This window comes from Dermochelys coriacea, chromosome 15, assembly GCF_009764565.3.
Source record: "Dermochelys coriacea isolate rDerCor1 chromosome 15, rDerCor1.pri.v4, whole genome shotgun sequence".
In the NCBI taxonomy this organism is placed as follows: domain Eukaryota; kingdom Metazoa; phylum Chordata; order Testudines; family Dermochelyidae; genus Dermochelys; species Dermochelys coriacea.
This window is the reverse complement of record NC_050082.1, coordinates 33,153,495-33,176,084: the sequence shown is the minus strand read 5'-3', so window position 1 is coordinate 33,176,084 and position 22,590 is coordinate 33,153,495. Positions and strand designations below refer to the sequence as shown.

Genomic DNA, 22,590 nt, shown 5'->3' with positions numbered 1-22,590 from the left:
CCCATCTAATCACCATAGACATTACAGAATGTCTTGTAATGTCAATAAACAAAAAAACACATGAGCTCCAAACTCATAAACATTTGTACTTCAAAGCTGAAATGGTGAATCTTCCTTCTCAATGCATTTCTCCAACCAGCCCCCAGTATGCATCGGGACAGCAGTGCTGCTATGACTCCACAGGTACCCAGATCCTCACACGAGACTCCATAGGGGGAAGTACACCTGATCGAGGCCATGACTGGGGTTCTCCACCTTTCAAAAAGCCTCCTAGGATTCCTGGTTTTTCTCATTGGCTTTATGATGTCATCAGCTTTTATTACTGCTGTCTGTGGTCTGAAAACTGTCAGTTCTACCTGAAGCACCGTCCCTCCAGTGACTGCAAGACTTACAAACCTCCTCGGGTTGGTAAGGGCTTCAGAGTTCCACTGCATAGTAAAGATGTTTTTTTGTTTAGGTGCATAAAAGATATATTCTCAGAAGTTATGTCATGGATGGGAGTCCAATGTGCCAGTCTAAATTTGCCAACAACTGCCATGGTAAACAGTTTGGAAGAACTGTCAGGGGCAAGGATTGTACTTGCTCTACTCTGCTGCTCTAGGATCCTGAACTCTCAATTTCCTCATTAGCTCTTAGGAGCCTGGCTAATCACAAGGTTAAATTTATCTGAGGACTGGCTAATTCCCAAAGCTTTTAGCCATCAGTGGATGCTATGCCAGAAAGAACAGAGGGGCTGTTGCTTATGACAATTCATGACAATGGCTAGACAGTTGTTATGCTGAGACTGCTACTATTTATACCAGTAATAATCATCTCACTGTAATTTAGTCCTCCCTCCTCTCTCTCTCTCACTCAGTTGTTTGTCTCCATCTCTTCCCTCCTGCCACATGCTAACCCGGCTACTGTCCTTTTATTACACCTGTGCAGTGACCAGCCCAATGGGGCTCTGATTCCTGGTTGGGGCATCGATGCAACCACAATGAGTATGATATTGTTGTCAATATGAATATAATTAATAACACTGTTAAAAATAAAATTAGGAGGAATGGCTGGCATATCACCTGGCCTTGGTCCACCCTTATTCTACCAACCTGCCCTGCTCTCCCCTGCACTACCAAATCCTGCCTTCTCCCTAATACACAGAAACAAGAGGGAGTTGGGATTGTTTTAGGGCAGCAAGAAACTACCAGAGACCAGTGCATAACTGGAGAAGGTTCACAGGTGACCCAACTAAGAAGATGACATGGGGGAGCTGATAATTGTAGGAGCTGACTCTCCTACTACAATCAACCTTCCCGCTAATGCCAGTTCTCCCTAGCCTTCTGTCTCTCCCTTCATTTCCTACTGTTGGCAGCTCCCCTCTGTCTGCAAATTCTTCTATGTTTCTTGGCTCATCTGGCTCTCCCAGGACTACCGGCTGTCCTGGGGCTGTTGGTGTTACTGGCTGACTTGGTCTCCCAGTGCTGCAAGCTCTCCAGGTCAGATCTGTTTCACACAATCTCTTAGAGGTCAACAGATTGTTGTTCTCTGAAAGTGGAGTATAATTCAGATATTTTCTCAATACATACCAAAGCCTTGTCTAACTGGCATATTTTAGGAACTCTCCCACTGTTGCTCTAGCATTGGTTCAGTAGCACCAATAGTGTTGCAGCACTAGCATAGATGGGCCACCAACATGTTTACTGTTGTTGTTGAGACATAATCTGGTCAGATCTAAATTGTACATCAGTAAAAATGCATGTGCCTACTCTCTACTTGAAGTGACACCACTGGAGTGGCACCAGAGGCGATAGAATGACTGATTTCCTAAGGAGTATATTATGCCTTTATCAGACAGAGCCATACTAACAATGGTGAGGAGGTGCATGGTCAGAGTATCATCGAATTGAAGCAGTGATGTGTCAAAAAATAGTTAGTTACTAGTCCTACAGTGCTGTCTGAGTTCTGGGCTGTGGCCCTATGCCATGCATTTACTCCCTTCTGGTGCTACCAGTGGCATTGGGAAACACTCCCTCTGTACTCCTTCCATATTTTCTCTCTGTATGAATGCTGTCCCCCGGAAGCCTCACAAAAATTAGGTGTTTATCTAGTGAGCCATGGAGCACATAATTGTTGTGTTTTATTATTTAAACTTATGTGTGTAAAACAGCTTCTGCTTTTGGGGATCCTCACTTCCTCACATTTGATGGGGCTAACATCACATTCAAAGGACAAGGTGAATACACACTGCTGGAGTCCAGTCTGACAACCTTAAGAGTGCAAGGAAGGACACAACCTGCCAGATCTCTCAATAGTAAGTCAGGGAAAGAACAAGCAACAAAGACAAATCATCTTTTGGGTTTGATCATTTGGTTTAGTTTTATCTTTGTTTGAAAGCCAGAACTATTTCTATCCTCCCTCTTTCCCTTAACTCACTCCCATCTTACTCCCTTTCCATCATTCACTTTTTTCCCCCCCAAATCAAACTCAAGTGCTCCATGCAAAACCTAAAACTATTTTGATAATCTAAATACATTAAAAACATGTTCCATTTTGTTTGGAACTAAAGAAATGTGGCTGATCATTTCTGAGCACTTTGCTTGAATATTGTATCTCTTCCCCTCTCGTTGGCCAGTTTGTCTTCTTAGATTGCTTGTTCTGATGAGGGGTGGGGGGGGGGCGCTATTTTTATGTAAGTCTGGGGAGTACTTAGAACATTCTGGGTGCTGTTGTAGTAGATTCTGATTGCTTAGACCTGGCTCACCCCCCAACCTTGTCAACCATTTAAGTTTCTGAATAACTAATTTTCGATTTCTGCCATGACATCCATGACATTATCCTGTGTTGCTGTATGTTTCACTCACAAGACTGGGTACATATAAGGGATGGAAATTACTCTTCTTGTTGTTATCCCCTGGAGTTTGAGATTGCAGGAGTGAAAACAGGAAGTGAAAACACACTTGGAGTTGCAGCTAACAAGAGATGTTAAGAGTAACAAGAAGGGTTTCTTCAGGTATGTTGGCAAAAAGAAGAAAGCCAAGGAAAGTGTGGGCCCCTTACTGAATGAGGAAGGCAACCTAGTGACAGAGGATGTGGAAAAAGTTAATATACTCAATGCTTTTTTTCATAGAATCATAGAATATCAAGGTTGGAAGGGACCTCAGGAGGTCATCTAGTCCAACCCCCTGCTCAAAGCAGGACCAATCCCCAACTAAATCATCCCAGCCAGGGCTTTGTCAAGCCTGACCTTAAAAACCTCAAAGGAAGGAGATTCCACCACCTCCCTCGGTAACACATTCCAGTGCTTCACCACCCTCCTAGTGAAAAAGTTTTTCATAATATCCAAACTAAACCTCCCCCACTGCAACTTGAGACCATTACTCCTTGTTCTGTCACTTTTTGCCTCTGTCTTCACGAACAAGGTCAGCTCCCAGACTCCTGCACTGGGCATCACAGCATGGGGAGGAGGTGACCAGCCCTCTGTGGAGAAAAAAGTGGTTCAGGATTATTTAGAAAAGCTTGACAAGCACAAGTCTATGGGACTAGATGCACTGCATCCGAGGGTGCTAAAGGAGTTGGCAGATGGGATGGCAGATCCGTTGGCCATTATCTTTGAAAACTCATGGCGATTGAGGGTTGTCCCGGAAGACTGGAAAAAGGCTAATGTTGTGCCCATCTTTAAAAAAGAGAAGAAAGAGGATCCGGGGAGCTACTGGCCAGTCAGCCTCACCTCAGTCCCTGGAAAAATCATGGAGCAGGTCCTCAGGGAATCAATTCTGAACACTTAGAGCAGAGGAAAGTGATCAGGAACAGTCAGCATGGATTCACCAAGGGCAAGTCATGCCTGACTAATCTAATTGCCTTCTATGATGAGATAACTGGCTCTGTGGATGAGGGGAAAGCAGTGTATGCATTATTCCTTGACGTTAGCAAAGCTTTTGATATGGTCTCCCACAGTATTCTTGCCATCAAGTTAAAGAAGTATGGACTGGATGAATGGACTATAAGGTGGATAGAAAGTTGGCTAGATCATCGTGCTCAACAGATAGTGATCAATGGCTCCATGTCTAGTTGGCATCCGGTATCAAGCAGAGTGCCCCAAAGGTTGGTCATGGGGCCGGTTTTGTTCAATATCTTCATTAATGATCTGGAGGATGACATGGACTGCACCCTCAGCAAGTTTGCAGATGACACTAAACTGAGAGGAGTGGTAGATACGCTGAAGGATAGGGATAGAGATAAAGAGGGACCTAGACAAATTAGAGGATTGGGCCAAAAGAAATCTGATGTGGTTCAACAAGGGGAGGGATAGCTTAGTGGTTTGAGCATTGGCCTGCTAAACCCAGGGTTGTGAGTTCAATCCTTGAGGGGGCCATTTAGGGATCTGGGGCAAAAATTGGAGATTGGTCCTGCTTTGAGCAGGGGGTTGGACTAGATGACCTCCTGAAGTCCCTTCCTACCCTGATTTTCTATGATTCTAAGGACAAGTGCAGAGTCCTGTACTTAGGATGGAAGAATCCCATGCACCACCAGTGTTTTCCCCAGGAATTGAAATTGGGGGCAGGTGTTCAAATTTACAGGGCGGGGAGTCAGGGCCAATGAGGGGTGAGACCATGAGGGTGAAGGTGGGCTGTATGGCACCATAGTAAAAACTGAAAAATGTTTCATGACCATTTTATTAGATTTTAAAATCATCACACAAATTGAAGTTGGCTACTCAAGCCTTCTATGAAGCACTACATCTACATCCTTCCTGGTTTTTAGTTATAATTTTGGAGAACTCTGTTAATGAACTTCTTGAATGCAATGCATTCATCTTTGGTGGCTTCTCATGTGTCTGGTACTTCCATTCCTTCAACTGATATGCTCATTAGTTCATTCACATGATCAGGCAGAAGGCAACTTCTTTCAAAACACACAATTCTATTCAATGATGAAAGAGAATGCTCAATTGTAACTGTTGTGACTGGCAGCAGCAAGAGATGAATTCCTACTTCTTTCAGACCAGGAAACATGGCATAAAGATTGGCTCGAGCCACTAGTGATGATAAAAAAGAAGTTGAAGTCAAATCTTCATTCATTCGTCGTATGATATTCCACTCTGTGTTCAAATTCTCTATTCTGTCCTGAGCACATGGCAGCCCCATTGCTGGTAGTCTCTCACTCCCACTCAACTGTCAGTGTTTTATAAGACAGGGATCTGTAAAAGCTATGTAGAGGTTGAGTAGAATCTACAAGTCACTGTTGTAGATTTTTAAGAATCAAGTCTGTGTACTTTTTCAGTTGTCTTAAACACTTCTTGTCCTCTTCACTTAAGGATTCAATATAAATGCCTTCATTAGTCAACTTCTGGACTGAAGTCTTTGCTTCTTCCAGTACTTTTTCAATGGATAGCTCTCTGATTGAACCAAATGTAACTTCTATTGCTGGACAAAGATCTACTACTGTTGTAGCAGATGCCTGGATGGCATTGTTTAATGACCCAAGTGGTTTCAACAGTAGACTTACAAGAGAGAGAATGGCAATAGTCTTCTCTGAACGTAGTAGCAAAAGTAATCCACCAGCCTCAGTACTTAGATCCATCCCATCTTGGTAGATACTTTCCAAAGCCAATAATAATGGCTGGAGTAATTTTAAGACAACAGCCAAGGATCACTCATGAGAAAGCCAGAGGGTTTTCCCAGGTTGGACTAATTTCAACTTCAGTCCCAGTATATCTTCTATATTTTCCCAAGATATTCAGTCTTTTTGGACACTTGCTGAAAAAATAATATAATGAAGACATTAAATTTACCGCGTTTTTAATGTCTTTTGAAGAGTCTGCAGCTCGTACTAGCGCTAGTTGGAGTAGATTGCCTCTGCAGTGTGTATAGGAGAGACTTGGGTTACACTTTTCTCTGAGCAAAGCTTGTGCTCCACCATGTCTTCCAGAGAAATTTGTAGCTCCAACAAATGCACAAGCAGCCATCTGTTTGGGGTCCCAATGACAAGCATTTAACTCTTCTTCTAAGATCTGGGTTGTCACAGATGCAACCAATCTGTCTTCTATAACTTGAACATCTAGAAATGTATCTACTGGCATACCACTGACATCAAGATAACATACACAATGACTTAATACTTGATGACTATTTGCATTGGTGCATTCATCTGCCATGTATGCACATTTTTTGAATGTGGTGGGAGAGATCTTTACTTTTTCAACTGTTGAGTCTTTCACTGTTGCACCACATGCATCTAGCCATTCAGTTGAGTTTCTTGCAAAAAGATAGTGAGCATTTGCTGGTCTTGTTCGGAACCAGTGTTCAACTTCAGCATGAACAAGGGACAATGCACTTAACATTGGCCTTCAGTTTGTAGTGTGTGGTATCACTTTCTATTTAAGCAAGAATGATGCCACAGCCATGTTTGTTCGCATGAACTGTGTTGTCTCCACCATTCTTAACAGCCTCATTAACACTCACTGGTGTTGTCCTTGGTCAGTGGAGACTCAGAGTTCAGAGGTGCTTTCACATGAGTTCATCTCCCAGGTGGGGGGCAAGAAGGCACCTTGCTCGTTCCTCCAGTTGCTCACTGTTCGCTCTGGCCACTGTTCGTTGTGCCACAGTTCATTCCATCGCTCTGTTGCCAATGGCCCTGTATCGTCACCTTCTGCTGCCACCTGCCACTGTGACCTCTGTGAGTTGGTCTCTTGAGGATCCACCCAGCTCTCAGTGATTTTAGCTGAGCTCTTAGTGGGGGGAACCTCGCTGCTAGTGCAGACTGGGCCGTCTCTTCCACAGAAACACAGTCCCACAGCAGGTCTAAGCACTTAGACCTGATTATCAGTGATTTCAGCTGTAGTGATCACATAACAAAACAAAGACTATCTATGGACCCTAATCACCTCTGTCTTTAAACAGTGGAGAGGGGCAGGTCTAATAGTACTTGTGACTCAGGCAGACCATCAAGCAAAACACCTGTCCCCACCGTCTCTCTTGATGCCCTCAATCAGCACAGGCTATTTAGCTGTATGCCCTTTACTCATACAATAAGAATAACAACATTTCATTACACCTCCCCCCACCTGCATTCAAATGATTTGTAACCCAACCACAGCCAAAATCTATCACCTGGGCAACACAGCTCTGTTTGCTGGATACCTAGGTAGATTAGGTGTGAATGTAAATACAGTCTAGTCCTGAAACCTTTCCCCACAGCCCCTAGCTCATCACTAGCTTCAGGGAGAGCTCATTTAGACTTTGCTTATAAATCATAATTTTAAATTATTAGGTTGGCCAACATCATTGAAATGAATGCACTGACATGGTCATAAAAACAACAGCTGTATAAGAAAGCTAGTCTTTGTTCATACTTTTCAAATCTATTGTACTTTTTCAGATACACATTTTATCATACACTGTATATGCTTTTAAAGTGTGTATTAATGTTTCAATTTCAATTCAGATTTCCAAACAATCACTAAATTGGCAACACTGCATGTAAGTAGTTCACAAAACTGAGGCAGGGGGTGTTGGAGAAATTCGGGGGGGGGGTGTAGGAAAATCCCTGTGCACCGCTACAGACTAGAGACCTAATAGCTAGGCAGCAGTTCTGCAGAAAAGGACCTAGGGGTTACAGTGGATGAGAAGCTGGATATGAGTCAACAGTGTGCCCTTGTTGCTAAGAAAGCTAACGGCATTTTGGGCTGTATAAGTAGGAACATTGCCAGCAGATTGAGGGACGTGATCGTTCCCCTCTATTCGACATTGGTGAGGCATCATCTGGAGCACTGTGTCCAGTTTTGGGCCTCACACTACAAGAAGGATGTGGAAAAATTGGAAAGCATCCAGTGGAGGGCAATGAAAATGATTAGGGGGCTGGAGCACGTGACTTATGAGGAAAGGCTGAGGGAACTGGGATTATTTAGTCTGCAGAAGAGAAGAATGAGAAGGGATTTGATAGCTGCTTTCAACTACCTGAAAGGGGGTTCCAAAGAGGATGGATCTAGGCTGTTCTCAGTGGTAGCAGATCACAGAACAAGGAGTAATGGTCTCAAGTTGCAATGGGGGAGGTTTAGGTTGGATGTTAGGAAAAACTTTTTCACTAGGAGGGTGGTGAAGCACTGGAATGGGTTACCTAGGGAGGTGGTGGAATCTCCTTCCTTAGAGGTTTTCAAGGTCAGACTTGACAAAGCCATACCTGGGATGATTTAGTTGGGGATTGGTCTTGCTTTGATGAGGGGGTTGGACTAGATGACCTTCTGAGGTCCCTTCCAACCCTGATATTCTATGATTCTATGATTTTTGAATTTCCTGACTTTTGAGTGCTTAGCATTGCAATCTCAACATGACATTAATAGGTAAGAAGGGAGAGGTTTGTGTGTTTATATATAATCTGTACACTTTATAATCCACCCCAAAGAACCATTATTCATATTTATCCTATGTAAAATATGACAGTAAAAATAATAAAATTAACATATACTTTAGAGGGACTTCGGGCAGTGTTTTTAATTGGACTTGTTTTTGTTTAGAAGAAACTCTGGCTAAAGTGACAGGCTTGTCTTCAGTTGCCATACAGGAGAATAATTCTGATGTGATTGAGGTACGCAGCTCAGAGCACTCTGGGATGTTGGAGGTCCTGTTGAACAAGGAGGTGCTTAGTTTCTCTGAGCAAAGCTGGATGGATTTGAAAGGTTAGACATTGATATCAACCTTAAAAAGGATGGGTAATAGTGTTTCAGCTCCAATCACACTTCATATTCCTACAAGGCCCCTGTGTAGTTAAACATCTGCCCAGATGTTTGTTTGCTTAAGCCCCTGCCTTCATTTCCAGGTTGAATGGTGAATCTGGGGGTGATTCTAGAGATGACATGAGGGGCAAAATAGCTGAGAGGCAGGGTCTCAGCAGCTATGCTGAGCTATGCTGACACTATCATAGGTAATGGAATTATCTTCCTTAACCTGCATTTCCTTAGCCTAACTGGCACGAGAAGATGGCAAGAGAGGCATGGGTCTGAGCAGAAGTGCAGGTACCAGGGTTAAGAATCCCTCCAAAGAAAGTTCTGAGGATTGAGTCAGTACAGCAGCACTTTGTGTAAATTATCCATTATGGTTGAGATTTTTAAAGGAACGTAAGGGATTTAGGTGTCCAAATCCTATTGAAATCAGAGTTGGGTGCCTATTTCCTTTGGGTTTCTTTGCAAATCCCAGCCTGTATTTCTGTGGTGCCTCTTCTCAGCAGTGGCAATGACTCCCTCTGCATTGTGGGTGGCACTTGGTTAGAGTGGACCAAAGGAAAGGGAAGGAGCTGGTGAAGGGAGAAGCTGATGCATATTATGCTTCTCCATTAAGATGCTGTGGTCTAGATTGTGGTAGTTAGCCACTGGCCCACTCTGGAAGTAATGCCACCCCACTCCAGGGTGTGTAATGGCAAGGTAATTCCTCAGGAGGCACAGCCCTTCCCTGAGCTCCCTGAAATGCAGGGAAGAATGCACATGGTTGCACTATCCAAAAGGATGATGTAGTTCCCCTGCTAATGGAGATGTGGATGAGGCCATAGTTCAACTCCTCCCCTCCCTCGTCATTATTTCAGGTGATTTGTGTCCCCAGGGATACGTGGAGAAACAGATGGTGACTTTCCCTAACCCCTCTGTCAGGGTTAAGTGGAATAAAAGCTCCTTACTCCCCTTCACTCTCTTCCTTTGCCTACTAGGTCAGGGTCAATTTAGCCTATGAAAATATAATGGCTATCTAACTTTTTTTCTCTCTCACATGGATTCTCACAACATGCCACATAGTAACATTCAATTATTCCTCTTCAAAAATAGAGCATGAAAATGTGCGCTGAATGCATTTATGTTACTGCAGTATGACTGGTATTATGATCACTTGATTCTCTATGAAAGCTGTTAATAGCAGTCTAAATATGAGTGGAAGTTTAATGGGAAACTTGCAGTATTCCCTCAGTCGGGGAACATTTATGTGACCAGTATATTGTGAAGTATGTGTCATATATAATCACATGTTTTCTCTCTTTGTTATAGGCCTCTTTCTCTATTCCACAGCTGATCAGAACATCATAGTGATGTTCTCCTCTGGGGCTGGTATGGAACTAAGAGGAAGGGGAGGATTTCTGAGCCTGACAGTCCTGTTGCCAGTGGAGTTTCACAATCACACACAGGGTATCTTGGGAGTAATGAATGATAATCCAAGGGATGAGTATACCTTCAAAAATGGGACAACCATGTCATCTGATGCCAGCCCTCAGCAGTTGTTTGAGTTTGGAGCTGACTGTAAGTAATTTCCTGGCCCATTACTCCATTCTCAGGTTTACATGAAGTAGCTTCAGAAAATTAAAACCATTTATTATTTGTAGTATAGAAAATTAAGCCGTCTTCAAACAGAACAAATCTGTTTTGAGCAGCCTGTAGTAAAGAGGTAGGGCCTCCTGTACTCCAGTGGGTGGAGCTCACAGTCACATGTGTCGGGAAGGTAAGGCCTCCTACACTGTCTTTATCACAGAATGGAGCTTGTAATGCATTTTTGATATCTTAGCTTTTCAAAGTTCTCTGGTGGGTGTCTAACTGGAGCTAGCATGAAGTGACTAAAAGTCACAATAGTGCTGTGATCCCCAGGATATAAGTGTTGTTTCTATTCAGATATATCATCTTCTGACAGAGTTTTAGCAAGCATGGACATTTGTGCTAACTGCCAAACTCCTGGACAGAAAACAGGCAGTTTATGCTAGGTAAGAATGTAAGAGAAGGGCTGTTTTCATCTAACTCAAATAATCTGCCAGATACCTCCAACCTGCAAAATTAGGCTGCTCTAAATTTCTCTAAGGATTGATCGGGGGCAAAACGGTGTACACGCCCCCCCACCCTTTGCCATCCATCAATTTCTGTATCAAACACAGCTCAGCCAGATTCCAGCACTGAACCCACAGTGAACAGTCCCTCCTCAACAGGCTTCCAATGTAAAATGCAAAAATTAAGATTATGACTCCAAGGAAGGTTTTTGTTTGTTTTTTAATGTTTGAGTTGCTCTATCTAACATATTTTCAGGATATCATCTTGGTGTCACCAGGTATCTAATAACCTGTGCAATAATTTCTCTGGAAAAATGGTGGGAACATCAACTCTTTAAAACTAGACTGACCCAAACACTAGTCTAGGTGCTATGGTAATACAAATAATTATAATAGTAAATGTACAAAAGGGAATAATCCTATATTGGAATGGAGAGGAACTAGATGGGACCTAACAGGTCCATGCCATCTCTAAATTTTTGATCTATGAAATTTGTAGCACAATATGGTGTTAGTCTGGGAAGGTGGGTAGCAGTGTTTGCAGAAGCATGTCAAATGTACATGTGACTCTCTGGTTGATATAGCTTATAGACTCAGACTCTCCACCAAGAACTAATTACTGAACATGAAAAGTTTTGAGCAATTATTCAGCTATTTTTTTAAAGTACAGATGATAGGATTTTTGCCGCTCTCCAGTAGCTTGACTACTGAAAGATTTGCCTTAAACTTCCCTCAAAATATGTTTTTTGGATCGATATCAAGCCTGGAAAATTTCAGCCCCAAAGAAGAATTTTTCCTAATGATAATGCACATAGAAAGTGTTGGAAGAAAGAGACTTGATAAACTTAACTGCGGTGCCTGTTATCATTGGTCTAATTATACATTTACATAATGTAAAATGAGATAGAAGAACCACTTTTTAAAGCTCTGGCAGCAGTTCCATTTTCAGTCTCGACCTTGCATATTTGAAACTGCATAGTGTTTAACTTATGCTGAGATAATACCTTTGGGGATAAGGGAATTCACTTTCCAAGTTATATGTATATGAACATATACATAGACATATGTCTGTTTGTTTCCTCAGGGGCAGTCAAATATGAAACTTCCCTCTTTACTTATGACACCCAGTTCTTACTGAACAACTTCTTCTATGCAACAAAGCACAACTCTGCCTTCATACCAGTGTTTTCTCCTTATGAAGACCCTGCTGACCTCCTGGTGAAGGAGATGACCCTGCTCTGTGATTCTGACCCTTTCTGCAGGTTTGATGTCCTAACAACCAGAAGCCTCAAGGTGGGAAATTCCACCAGAGTATCCCATCGGAATCACAAGTGGCTGGTGGAGAGTCTACAGCCAGGTGAGGCAGTGTTAATTAGGGCAGTGCATAGGAGTGAGAGCATTCCATTAGTGAACACCACAGCATTCTGTGCAGGGTTTCAGAATATTAATCTAGCATGATTACATATGAGCAACTACATATGAGTTTGAGGATTTAAGTATGGTGATGTTTTCACCAGGGGAAATCTCTATCAGTTGTTCCAAGACCCTCTGTGCAATGAGTGAAAACCTGGACAGGTACAAAATAAATTAATTTACAGCCTCTGAACTCTTCCACCACTTCCTCCATCATGAGCCCCACCTTCACTTATCTTCCCTGAAGGAAAAAAGACCCCTTCTTAGAAAAAAAAAATACCAGAAAACAATGAAATGTGTGTGATAGTTCTTGGGGTGCCCAGCACTGAGTCTCTGTAACCTATTTGCCTCCACCAAGAGGGAGAATTGCTTGTGCTTAAATGGGTGTTAGCTCTTTGTGTGTTGACTACTCAAACAATCTCCTCTAGCCTATGCCATCCCTTACTTTGTTTTGCAGGTTAACCCCAATCTCTGAGACACTTTGAAATGTCCCCCTGTGGTATTCAGCCCTTTATAGACTGAACACTCACAGAATTACCAGGTCAGCTTTTCCAGGAACAGTATATATACCAGCTTTGATTATTCAAATTAGGATCAGCTTCTCGTATAACACCACAGCACTGAGTTATCTTTATAGTGAAAATAATTGTAAGTTTTATTATCAAAAACATAAAGATCTAAGAGCTAGTGAGTAAGAATAATGGGAACCGGTTACATTTAAAACAAAATCATAACTCTTTCTAGGGAATAAAACTTAATTTAGCAGGCAAACCTTCTGTCTAAGGAAGTTTCTCTCACCCCAAATATATTTTGCAGCATTCCAACCAAGCCTGGTTGAGATCTCTTTTTCATTAATATAAACACACAGTCTATTTCCTCAAGTGCAGGATAAAAGGATGTCTTTTTGCCTTCCTCTTTTATTTCCAAAAGATCATTGTCTCCTCCAGAGACAGGGCAACCTTCTTTGGGTCAGCCTGTGGTGTCTTGACTTCCCATCCCCCTGTTGATTTTGCTTGTAAATGGGACTTCCATAGTGTCAGTTTACAGTAGTTAAATTGCATTTTGACGGACACACACACCTTATCTCTTGTCTGGAAGAAACTTGTTTTTCTCTTTGGTGACAGACATTTAAACATATTTTTCAAACATATACACAACTCCTTAAATATCATCCCTACTTACATCTTGTGATGACTGAGGATCAGTATGATATATATATATAAGTTTTTATTAGAGACTTCACATGAGATCATTTATGGATAAATACCATGTGTGCTAGGAGTAGTGAGTTTGTCAGGCCTGTTAAGAGTTGCTGTTACACAACAGTAGACCCTTTGCCAGTTGGTACTGAGGGATTCTTAGGGTCACAGTGAGCCACTGATATGCTCCCCACCCTTCCCCTTTTAGCTCCTGTTCTCATCTCTGCACTTTCTTGTGTTGCCAATTCTTGTGGGATTGCCTTTCTAGAGACTGCACACAGAGCCCTCCATAGGCAATAGCCTCCTTGTCAGACCTCTGCTTATTCATACAACAGGAAGTCCCTTAAATACTAAAGGAAATTCAAACAATGTGGGATTTGGGTTAGCCCTATCGTGTCCTGAGTGCCTGGGCCCTCTTAGCTTTTATAGTCATCTCCTCCTTTGAGAGAACACACACTATCTGATCAGTGTTGAGGAAACCATCTCTTGTGGCAAGTAACCCCAACAGTAAACACTATGTCTCTAAACACCTTTTCCTGAGCCAGGTGAGCAAGAAATTGATGAAAAACCATCTACAACAGTCTCCAGCTACACCTCATGTCCACCAAGATCCTGCACCCTTCCCAGTCAGATTTTAGATCAGTATCTGGCAGAGAGAGTGCTGGTTGTGCAAGTAGTTGATTTCCTGGCAGAGTGGAAACCTCCATAATCAAATCTCTGAATCCCTCAGGAACATTTAACACAATTTACCTGGAGATGCTACAGGGGGTCCCCAGAAACATGACAGAAGTAAGCAAAATTGTCTGGATTTGGTTCACAACCTGCCTCTCAGAACAATCCCAAACGGTTGTGTTGAGCAACTGCAGCTACATTTGTAGAGCCCTCATGTGAAGTTCAAGGTTCGGTCCTCTCTCCCACCCTACTTGTTATGGCCTCAATTCTGAAAAGGACTTAAACGTGTACTTAGGTGCTTTCCTGAATTGGGTACTCTGGGTAACCCCAGTAGAGTAGATTGTGAGATACCGTGTCTTCTAATGCCACTAGTACATAGCTGACACCACTTCTTTCCATCATACCATATATTCAGAAAACAGTCTTCCAGCAGTTCAAATGCCTAAGCAAGATCAGTGCCTAGATTAAAAAATAGCTGGCTGAAGCTAAACCTTGCAAAAGAAAAATGAAAAGTGGAAGTGCCAAGTTTTTAATCTTTATAACACCCAATGGGTGATGCCTGGCTACCTCAGCAACCATGTCTTGCTCAAATTATTGGACAGGTGAGGCTCATGAAAGCAGGAGAGAGTTTTCTCAGCAGGCTGGCCCACAACTGAGGAGGTCCGCTCCTCAAGAAATTAGAAGGACCACAAAATTCAGTACCTTCAGGACAAACATGTAAGACTCATTACTGTGCCAACAATATTAATAAAATACACCCTTCCCTCTCCTCTGGAGGAGGAGAGGCAAATAATTACATGGATTGGCCACAGAGTTCCTTTGCCGTTCTGCAAGGACCCTGTGACAAAGTGCAGGGGCACCATGTAATTAGCTTCATGATGTTCTCAGAGTAGATGCACCCAAGTATTCCACTTAGGTATGTGTGCGTGCCCAGCATGCTGGGGCTGAAGAATTTTCCCTAGCAGTACCTGTAGGAGTACTTAACTGTTTGGCAGCAGGAAGCGCTGGGAGGTAGGCAGAGGAGCAGGGATGCGGCACACTTAGGGAGGAGGAGGGGCGGGGGGTGAGGGGATCTTGGCTGCCAGTGGAGTCAGCACCTATGGCGAGCCGCAGGAAACAACTCCGCAGGCCATATATGGCCCATGGGCCGTGTGTTTGAGACCCCTGGATCAGAGGTTACCCTACGGTTCCAAGAGTGCTGCAGTTTCGCATTCTGGAGCCAGTGCCTCTCTGAAGAGGCAGAGGAGCTGCTCCCCATTGAGTGCACTGAGGAAAAGGTTGCATAAGACTTGTTGAGACCACTCCAGATCTCATGAAGATTCTTCTGCCTCCAGAAAGAGTATTGATTGGCATGGTGTTAATGTTGGCACATGGGATGGAGGAAGTCCTTCGAACCTGTCCCTGATACTGTGTATAGAGGTCAGAGACCCTGTACCATTGACTCTGGTTCTGGCCCCAAAGTGTCCATTGAGTCCGGTACCAACAACAGTGATGCTGGTACCAGCTGTTTCCACTCTAGCAGTGTATCATGTGGCAATGGACCTCCTCCGCCTTTCTGTCTGGACCTTATCCAGGGCTTTGCCAGGGCTATATTGTTTACAATACCATTGGCTGAGCAGGCTGTTGAACCTTTGGGTCCGGCAGCACTGTATCCTGATATTTCCCTGCTGCAGACTGTGGAAGTGAGGCTGAGGCTGGGAATGATACAAGGGACCGCCTTGGTACCAAGAAACTCCTTGGCATCACATTTTGCACCACCAATGTTACCGTGGCAGCACTTACCACCCTCTGCATCGGCACCATCAGTTATGTTGGTACCACTGCTGACTTTTGGGATGACAACATTCCTGGCACCAGAAACGACAGAAGTGTACTTAGTGTTGGCAGTACCGTCAGTGCCGGTCCCTTGTTTTTGGGCAACGGATGAGTCAGACCAGTTACTTGCACCCTCAGGGCTGACTTCGCTTCAACCCGAGACTCCTTGGTGTTGAGTTCAGGATGTTCTTCCTCCTGCTCTCCATTGCCTGGCCCATGTTGAAGGCCATTCATGGAGCATCATGGGTACTGGGATTGGCACTTGTCTTGCGGTTATGACAGGAACCCCTAGCCTGGTGCCTACTGGCCACCAGTGCACTATCCTTATGCCCAGTGGCCTTCATGGAATCCATGGGACACTCATGAGTTGCAGAGGTCACACACCTCATCTCACTTTAAGGTGAGATCTCTGGGCATGTCAGTGATGGGCCAATGACCCACCACAGTTTCAGACACCATTGAGCTTTCCCCTGGCAGAGCCTCCAGAGTTGCCCCATTCAGGTCTGCCAGTATAGGAATGGAATCCAGTCCTGGTGTAGTTTAACTGTCTCTCTATCATCCCAGGATTATTCAGCAGTGCATGGCTCTTTCTCTCCTTCAAAGTCTGAGGACTTCAAGGCCTACTAGGACCGTTTGCAGTGAATGGCTGCTTCCCTGGGTATCCAGGCAGAGCTTCTCCAGGAGAATACCCATAAGTTGTTGGATATCCTGCACCTGTCTGCCCCTGGGAGAGTGGCCTTTTCTATTAATGATGTTCTCCGGGAGCCTGCAAAGGTTCTTCGGACCATGCCACTTTCAGTGCCACTACTGCAAAGCATTTGGAGAAATGCTATTTTGTCCCAGTGCAGGGATTTGAGGGCTTTTACTCCCACCCAGCCCCTAGTTCTCTGGTTGTAATTATGGTGAATGACAGAGCTCAGGTTTAAGTCCACTCCTAAGAACAAGGATTCTAAGAGGATGCATTTTGTGGGTAGAAATATTTACAACTCCTCTTCTCTGCAAATGTGGATTGTGAACCATAAGTCATTGATGTCCAATTATGACTTTGTGAATAGGATGGCTGTGTCTAAATTTGCAGACCAGCTGCCTGAAGCCTCCAGAGAGGAATTTCAGGTGTTCATCAGAGTCTTGGTGGCCAAGACATCGTTACAGTCCACGCTGGATGTCAGGGACACTTCAGCCACAGTGATGGCCCTGGCGGTGGCCATGAGAAGGATATCCTGGCTGTTGAATTAGGGCATTGCTCCTGTCATGCAGCTGGCTATAGAGGATTTGTCCTTCGATGGCCAGGTATTCTTTTCGGACAAAACAGATAAGACTCTGCACTCCTTCAAGGATTCTAGGGCTACTCTACGTTCCTTGGGGGTGTATATGCCATCAGTGCAAAGGCATCACTATGGTGGTCAACAACAGCAGTAGTAACAATACTGTCAGCAATGCACCTTTGGGCAGCCTTTCACTCCCCTAAGACAGCTGCACTACCCCAGAAAGAGACATCTATCCAGAGAAGGAGGCATTCGGGTCCAAGCACCAATTTTGATTTGTTAGTCTAGAGCAGTTCAGTTGTTTCTTCCTTTACCCTGTTGCCTCCATTTGGGGACAGGCTGGCTTGCTTTCACAGTGCTTGGGGCTCATTTACCACCAACAGCTGGGTCCAAAGCATTGTCAGATTGGGCTGTTCTGTCCAGTTCCTCTCCGCCTCTCCCTGTCCCTCTTCAGGGACCCATCTCATGAGATACTGTTCCTCAAGCAGGTCTGGTCTCTGCTGGCTTTGGGAGCTGTAGAGGAGGTTCCTCCGGAACACTGGGGTCACAGTTTCTATTCCCGGTGCTTTCTGATTCCCAAATCCAAAGGAGGGGTAAGACCTATTCTCGACCTTTGCAGCCTCAACAAATAGATACACGAGGTTCCAAAGGTCACCGTATCAACTTCCATCCTTGCATTATCTCAGAACAACTGGCTTGCTGCTCTAGACCTTCAGGGTGTTTATTTCATGTGGTGATTTTGCTGAGCCACAGAAAATTCCTCCAGTTCCTCATGGTAGAGTGCCATTTCAGTGGTTCCTTTTTGCCTCTCTTCTGCCCCCCAGGTTTTTACCAGGTGTATGGTCAAGCCAATGGCATACCTTAGAAAGAAGGGAATCCATATCTTCCCATATCTGGATGACTGGCTAGTGAGGGGCAGGTCCAGATAAGAAATTCTTTCTCACACACACCTTACACTGCACTTACTCAACCATCTGGGTCTCATCCTAAACACCAGAAAGTCAACATTGGTTCCCACTAAGAAAATCAAGTTCAGTGGGGTCCTAATAGAGTTTGAGAGCATTTTTGCCAACCAACAGTATTCAGGCAATTTGCCACTTTTGTCTAGGTCTGCAGTCTCAGCCTTCCACAACGTTCAGATGTGCTTGAGGCTCTTGGGCTACATGTCTTCTTGCATGCAGGTGATCCAATTGGTAAGATTGCATCTTTGCCCTCTTCAGATGTGACTTAGGATAGTTTATCCTCCATCTCTTCATCCCTTGGACAGATTGATCCACCTCCCTCCATTGGCCCTGGACTCCTTGCAGCTGTGGACACTTCAGAAGAATGTACACCAAGGCATTCCCTTTGCCCAGACCTCACCAACCAGGTCTGTTATCACCAATGCATCCCTGAAAATCGACCTGTTTGCTACAATGGATGTGTTTGTTCTGCTTTTGGGGGGTACCAGTCCAGGCTCCCTGACTGACACCTGTCATCTTAGCCGGCATTCGGCTCTGCTATGTGTGTTTCCTCTGATCCCAACCATTCCATAGGTCATCCTCAGGTTGAAAGCGGATTGGGCCAAGCTCATCCTCATTGCCCTGATGTAGCCGAGGCAGTGTTGGTTCTCCAACCTCATGCTATTGATTCAGCCTCCCATAATCTTTCTTCTCTAGTCTGATCTGTCACACAGAATCATGGTTGCACACTGCATCCCGTGCTCAGTTCCCTGCATCTCACAGCATGGCTGCTCTGTGGTTGACTGAGGAGGAAGAGCAATGTTTGGTGGCTGTTCGATAGGTTCTACTCAATAGTAGAAAGCCCTCTACCAGAATGGCCTATCTGGGGAAATAGAAGCGGTTTTCTTTGTGGTCATTGGCCCTTGGAGTTCAACCAAACTGGCCTTTATCCATGACATCTTGGATACTTGCTGTACCTTCAATCTTCAGGCCTTGCATTTAGCTTATTGAGGGTGCATCTCGTGGTGATCTCAGCATTCCATCCCTCCATTCATGAAAGATCAGTCTCTTCCAGTGCCATGATAGCAAGACTCTTTAAAAGGCTTCTTCGTTGTCATCCTCCAGTCCTAGAGCCAGTCCCTTTGTGGTACCTTAACACAGTCCTAGTGGTGTTGATGGACCTTCCGTTTGAGTCTCTGGCATCTTGTCCCTTTCCTCTTTTATGTCAGAAGACTGCATTCCTGGTGGCTATAATATCCATAAGGAGAGAGACTGAGAGTTGCAGGCTCTGATGCCAGAGCCTCCGTATACACAATTCTACAAGAGCAAACTAACTTTACAGCTGCACCTAAATTTTTTGTCTAACATGGTCTCTCAGTTTCATTTGAACCAGGCAGTATATATACCTGTTTTTTTCTGAAACTACATTCATCTCCGGAGGAACAGCATCTCCACACATTAGATGTCAGACGATGTATAGCTACATGCACAGGAATTAAACATTTTGTGCTTCGCCTTATCTGTTTGTGTCGTATGCAGATTGTACGAAAGGTGCAAGCGGTCTGTTCACAAACAAACTCTAAGTGGATAACATCCTGTAACAGGACAGCATATGAAATAGCTTTGACTACGCCTCCTCAGCAGGTACAAGCTCATTCCATAAGAGCACAGGCTATGTTAATAGTGTTACTAAGTGACGTCTTAATAGTGGATATTTGAAAGGCTGCCAAGTAGTCCTTGATACATACATTTGAGAACCATTATGCTATTACTGCATCATCTAGAGCTGATGCAAACTTTGGGAAGGTGATCCTGCAATCCTTGTTTAGATAGGTTCTGAGTCCCACCATCTGTGGCTACTGCTTTTGAGTCACCTAAGTGAAATAAATGGTTTCATCTACTCTAAGAAATGGTTACTTACTGTAACTGTGGTTCTTTGAGATGTGATGCAAATGTGTATTCCACAACCCACCCTCCATCCTCTCTGCATTGGGATCTAGTCTCCATGCATTCATTGTGAAGATACTGAGGGGGGTTGAGGCAGTGTTGCCTCATATAGATGGGGTGAGGCTATGAGCACGACACAGAAGCACTGCCTCCTACAGGTAATGTTATGCAAAATTCTCCATCTCCGGTGCACTGAGCACACACACACCTTCATGGAAAACAGATCTGCATCATAACATGAAGACCCATAGTTATAGTAAGTAACCGTTTCCTCACAAAGGACCAAGTAGTGCCCCTGAAATCTACCTCAGGCTCCTTACAGTATGGCATAGGATACTCTGACTGGTTAGTGTGCATCATATTTGCTTTTCTTCCTCTTGACAACTGCAACTAGTTCGCAGTCACATTTTGGCAGCATTAATGGAGGCAAGTTAAAAATTGTCAGCAAAGAAGACACCTACATATGTAATTTAAACTTTTGTCTTCATTGAGTAACAATACATTTGCCAAAAACAGGCTTTCAAGTCCCCAAATGAAGAAAAAAATTAACTTAAATATAATCACAGTTTTGTCCACCATAGTTTCTTTTACTCCTGCTGTTACTGCTTCTGAAGTCCAGAAACTCTTGTTCAGTAATAGAATTTGATCATTTTTAAAATGTGTACTTGTATCCTGTGTGTATGAGATATAGTTTTCTGTTATACATTGTTTTTAAAGCTCTAAAGAGAGACAAAGAAAGAAGAGGTGACATAGTAAATCAGCTCATTTGCAGCTCAGAAAAAAAATAAGGTTTATAGATCTCTATTGTGGAAATCACAGAAGAATTGTAGAAACAGATTGTGAAGGGTCATGTAATACCCAGAGCTACCCTTTCAAACTTGGATTATGTGGGTTCTAGTCTACATGATGAAAAGAATAAAAAATAAATGCAAAGTAATAGATACCAGCCTCCAGAATATTTGGGAGCAGAAGTATTTGCCTGACAAATTCTGAATTATGATGATGTTCCACAACTTTGTTTTCAGAAAATACCCATGAGCCACTGAAGATCAACAGGACTGTGGGTGTGACTATCACCAGCTTCATGTTGAGTTAAGATTGCTCCTGCTAGTTTATTGCTCCCATTTGTTAGCTCTGCTAGACTAAAAGAATCTGTTACTCTTTTTCAATTATATTTAAATCACCATGCAACTCACTGCACTAGCTGTGCCAGTGAAACTAAAAGACTTTCACCAGATAGCTGTTCTCTCCTTTTCTTAGTGGTCTCTTGTGGCTGGTTGGATCACCCCACCAATGGGAAAAAAGAAGGGACAAACTACCTGTTGGACTCAACCATCCGATTTAGCTGCAATCAAGGATACAGGCTTGCTGGATCAGAAGAACGAACCTGCCAGTTGACTGGGGTTTGGTCAGGGGGCACAACCAGCTGTTTGCCAGGAACAGGTATGTGTGGGTGTGGGGTTTTTTTCAAATGTCACAAATTTTAATTAAAAATTGTTGATGTAAACATGGCAATTTCAGCAATGGCATGATGCTGAAAACAAAAGCACCAACTTTTCTCTTGAAAAGATGTTGAATACAAGAAACCTGATCTGCTACAAAGACAGATATTTAAATCTGAAGAGCAGTCAGTTATCTATCTACTCTGACTTTAATGTATTGTAATCTTATATAGATTTTTATTCCATGCTCATAATCTCTTTTGGCATCTATTTTTTTAAGCCACGCATGAGTTGGGCTACATACTTAACTTCTTATGGCCTTTTGCCCAAAATAACTGATAGTTTACTTCTCTTACAGCATCCAGTCAAGAAGTTCTCAAACTCATTCTTACTAAAGTTAATAGCATAGTGAAAAAAATGTGATTATGTAATTAAAGATTGTTGCATAGTACACATGCATAAGGGACAGAATTAAGGTTGCACAAGGAGCCTTAATATAGCATTTCCTAGTTTTTTAGTAATTTATTTTACAACTGTAATGTTCTTATAACATGATTTTTTTAAATTAAACATATTTGGATTCCAGATCAAATTGTTATGGACTGGAATGAAGGCAGTGTGGCCTAGTAGTCAGAGCAGGAGTCAGGTCTAGTGGGCGGAGCAGGCACCTAGATTGGGAACAAAGCCAAAGGTCAACACCAGAATCAACTGCCAGTTACCAGAACCAGGAATTGAAGCTGATGGTCAGAGCTGAGGTCAGCTACCAAATGCCAGAGCCAAGGATCAAGCCAGAGTCAGGGTCTGAAGTTGGAGGCCGGGATCAGAACCAGGGCTGGTAACTGATGATTGGAGGCTAGAGGCGTAAGAGCAGGAACTGGAGGAGAGGCAAGGATCAAGCATGGAGCAGAAGATTACAGACCTAAAAGTCGCAATATTACCAAAAAAACCCTTCAAAAACAGACTCCAACGAGAGGCTGCTGAATTGGAATTAATTTGCAAACTGGACACCATTAAATTAGGCTTGAATAAAGACTGGGAGTGAATGAGTCATTACAATGAGGGATATAGCTTGTTCCAAAAGGATAGGTACAGGAAAAAAGGAGGAGGTGTGCTGTGCATCAAGAAT

General features: G+C 43.5%; 1 protein-coding gene across 9 annotated transcripts in view; it reads left to right on the top strand.

Annotated features, from left to right (window-relative positions):
* The window catches only part of KREMEN1 (kringle containing transmembrane protein 1), a 136,678-nt gene that overhangs the window by 19,995 nt on the left and 94,093 nt on the right, over window positions 1-22,590 (top strand). For 8 of the 9 annotated variants that reach the window (XR_006275783.1, XM_043497767.1, XM_043497770.1 and 5 more), the window contains 6 exons: window positions 140-408; window positions 2,150-2,293; window positions 8,498-8,656; window positions 10,007-10,255; window positions 11,855-12,127; window positions 21,283-21,465. Coding sequence is in view for 8 of the 9 variants with exons in the window: in XM_043497767.1 (XP_043353702.1) it covers window positions 140-408; window positions 2,150-2,293; window positions 8,498-8,656; window positions 10,007-10,255; window positions 11,855-12,127; window positions 21,283-21,465 (1,277 nt within the window). In the remaining variant the exon portion in view is untranslated. The remainder of the gene's footprint in view (window positions 1-139; window positions 409-2,149; window positions 2,294-8,497; window positions 8,657-10,006; window positions 10,256-11,854; window positions 12,128-21,282; window positions 21,466-22,590) is intronic. The other variant, XM_043497769.1, reaches the window with a different exon arrangement.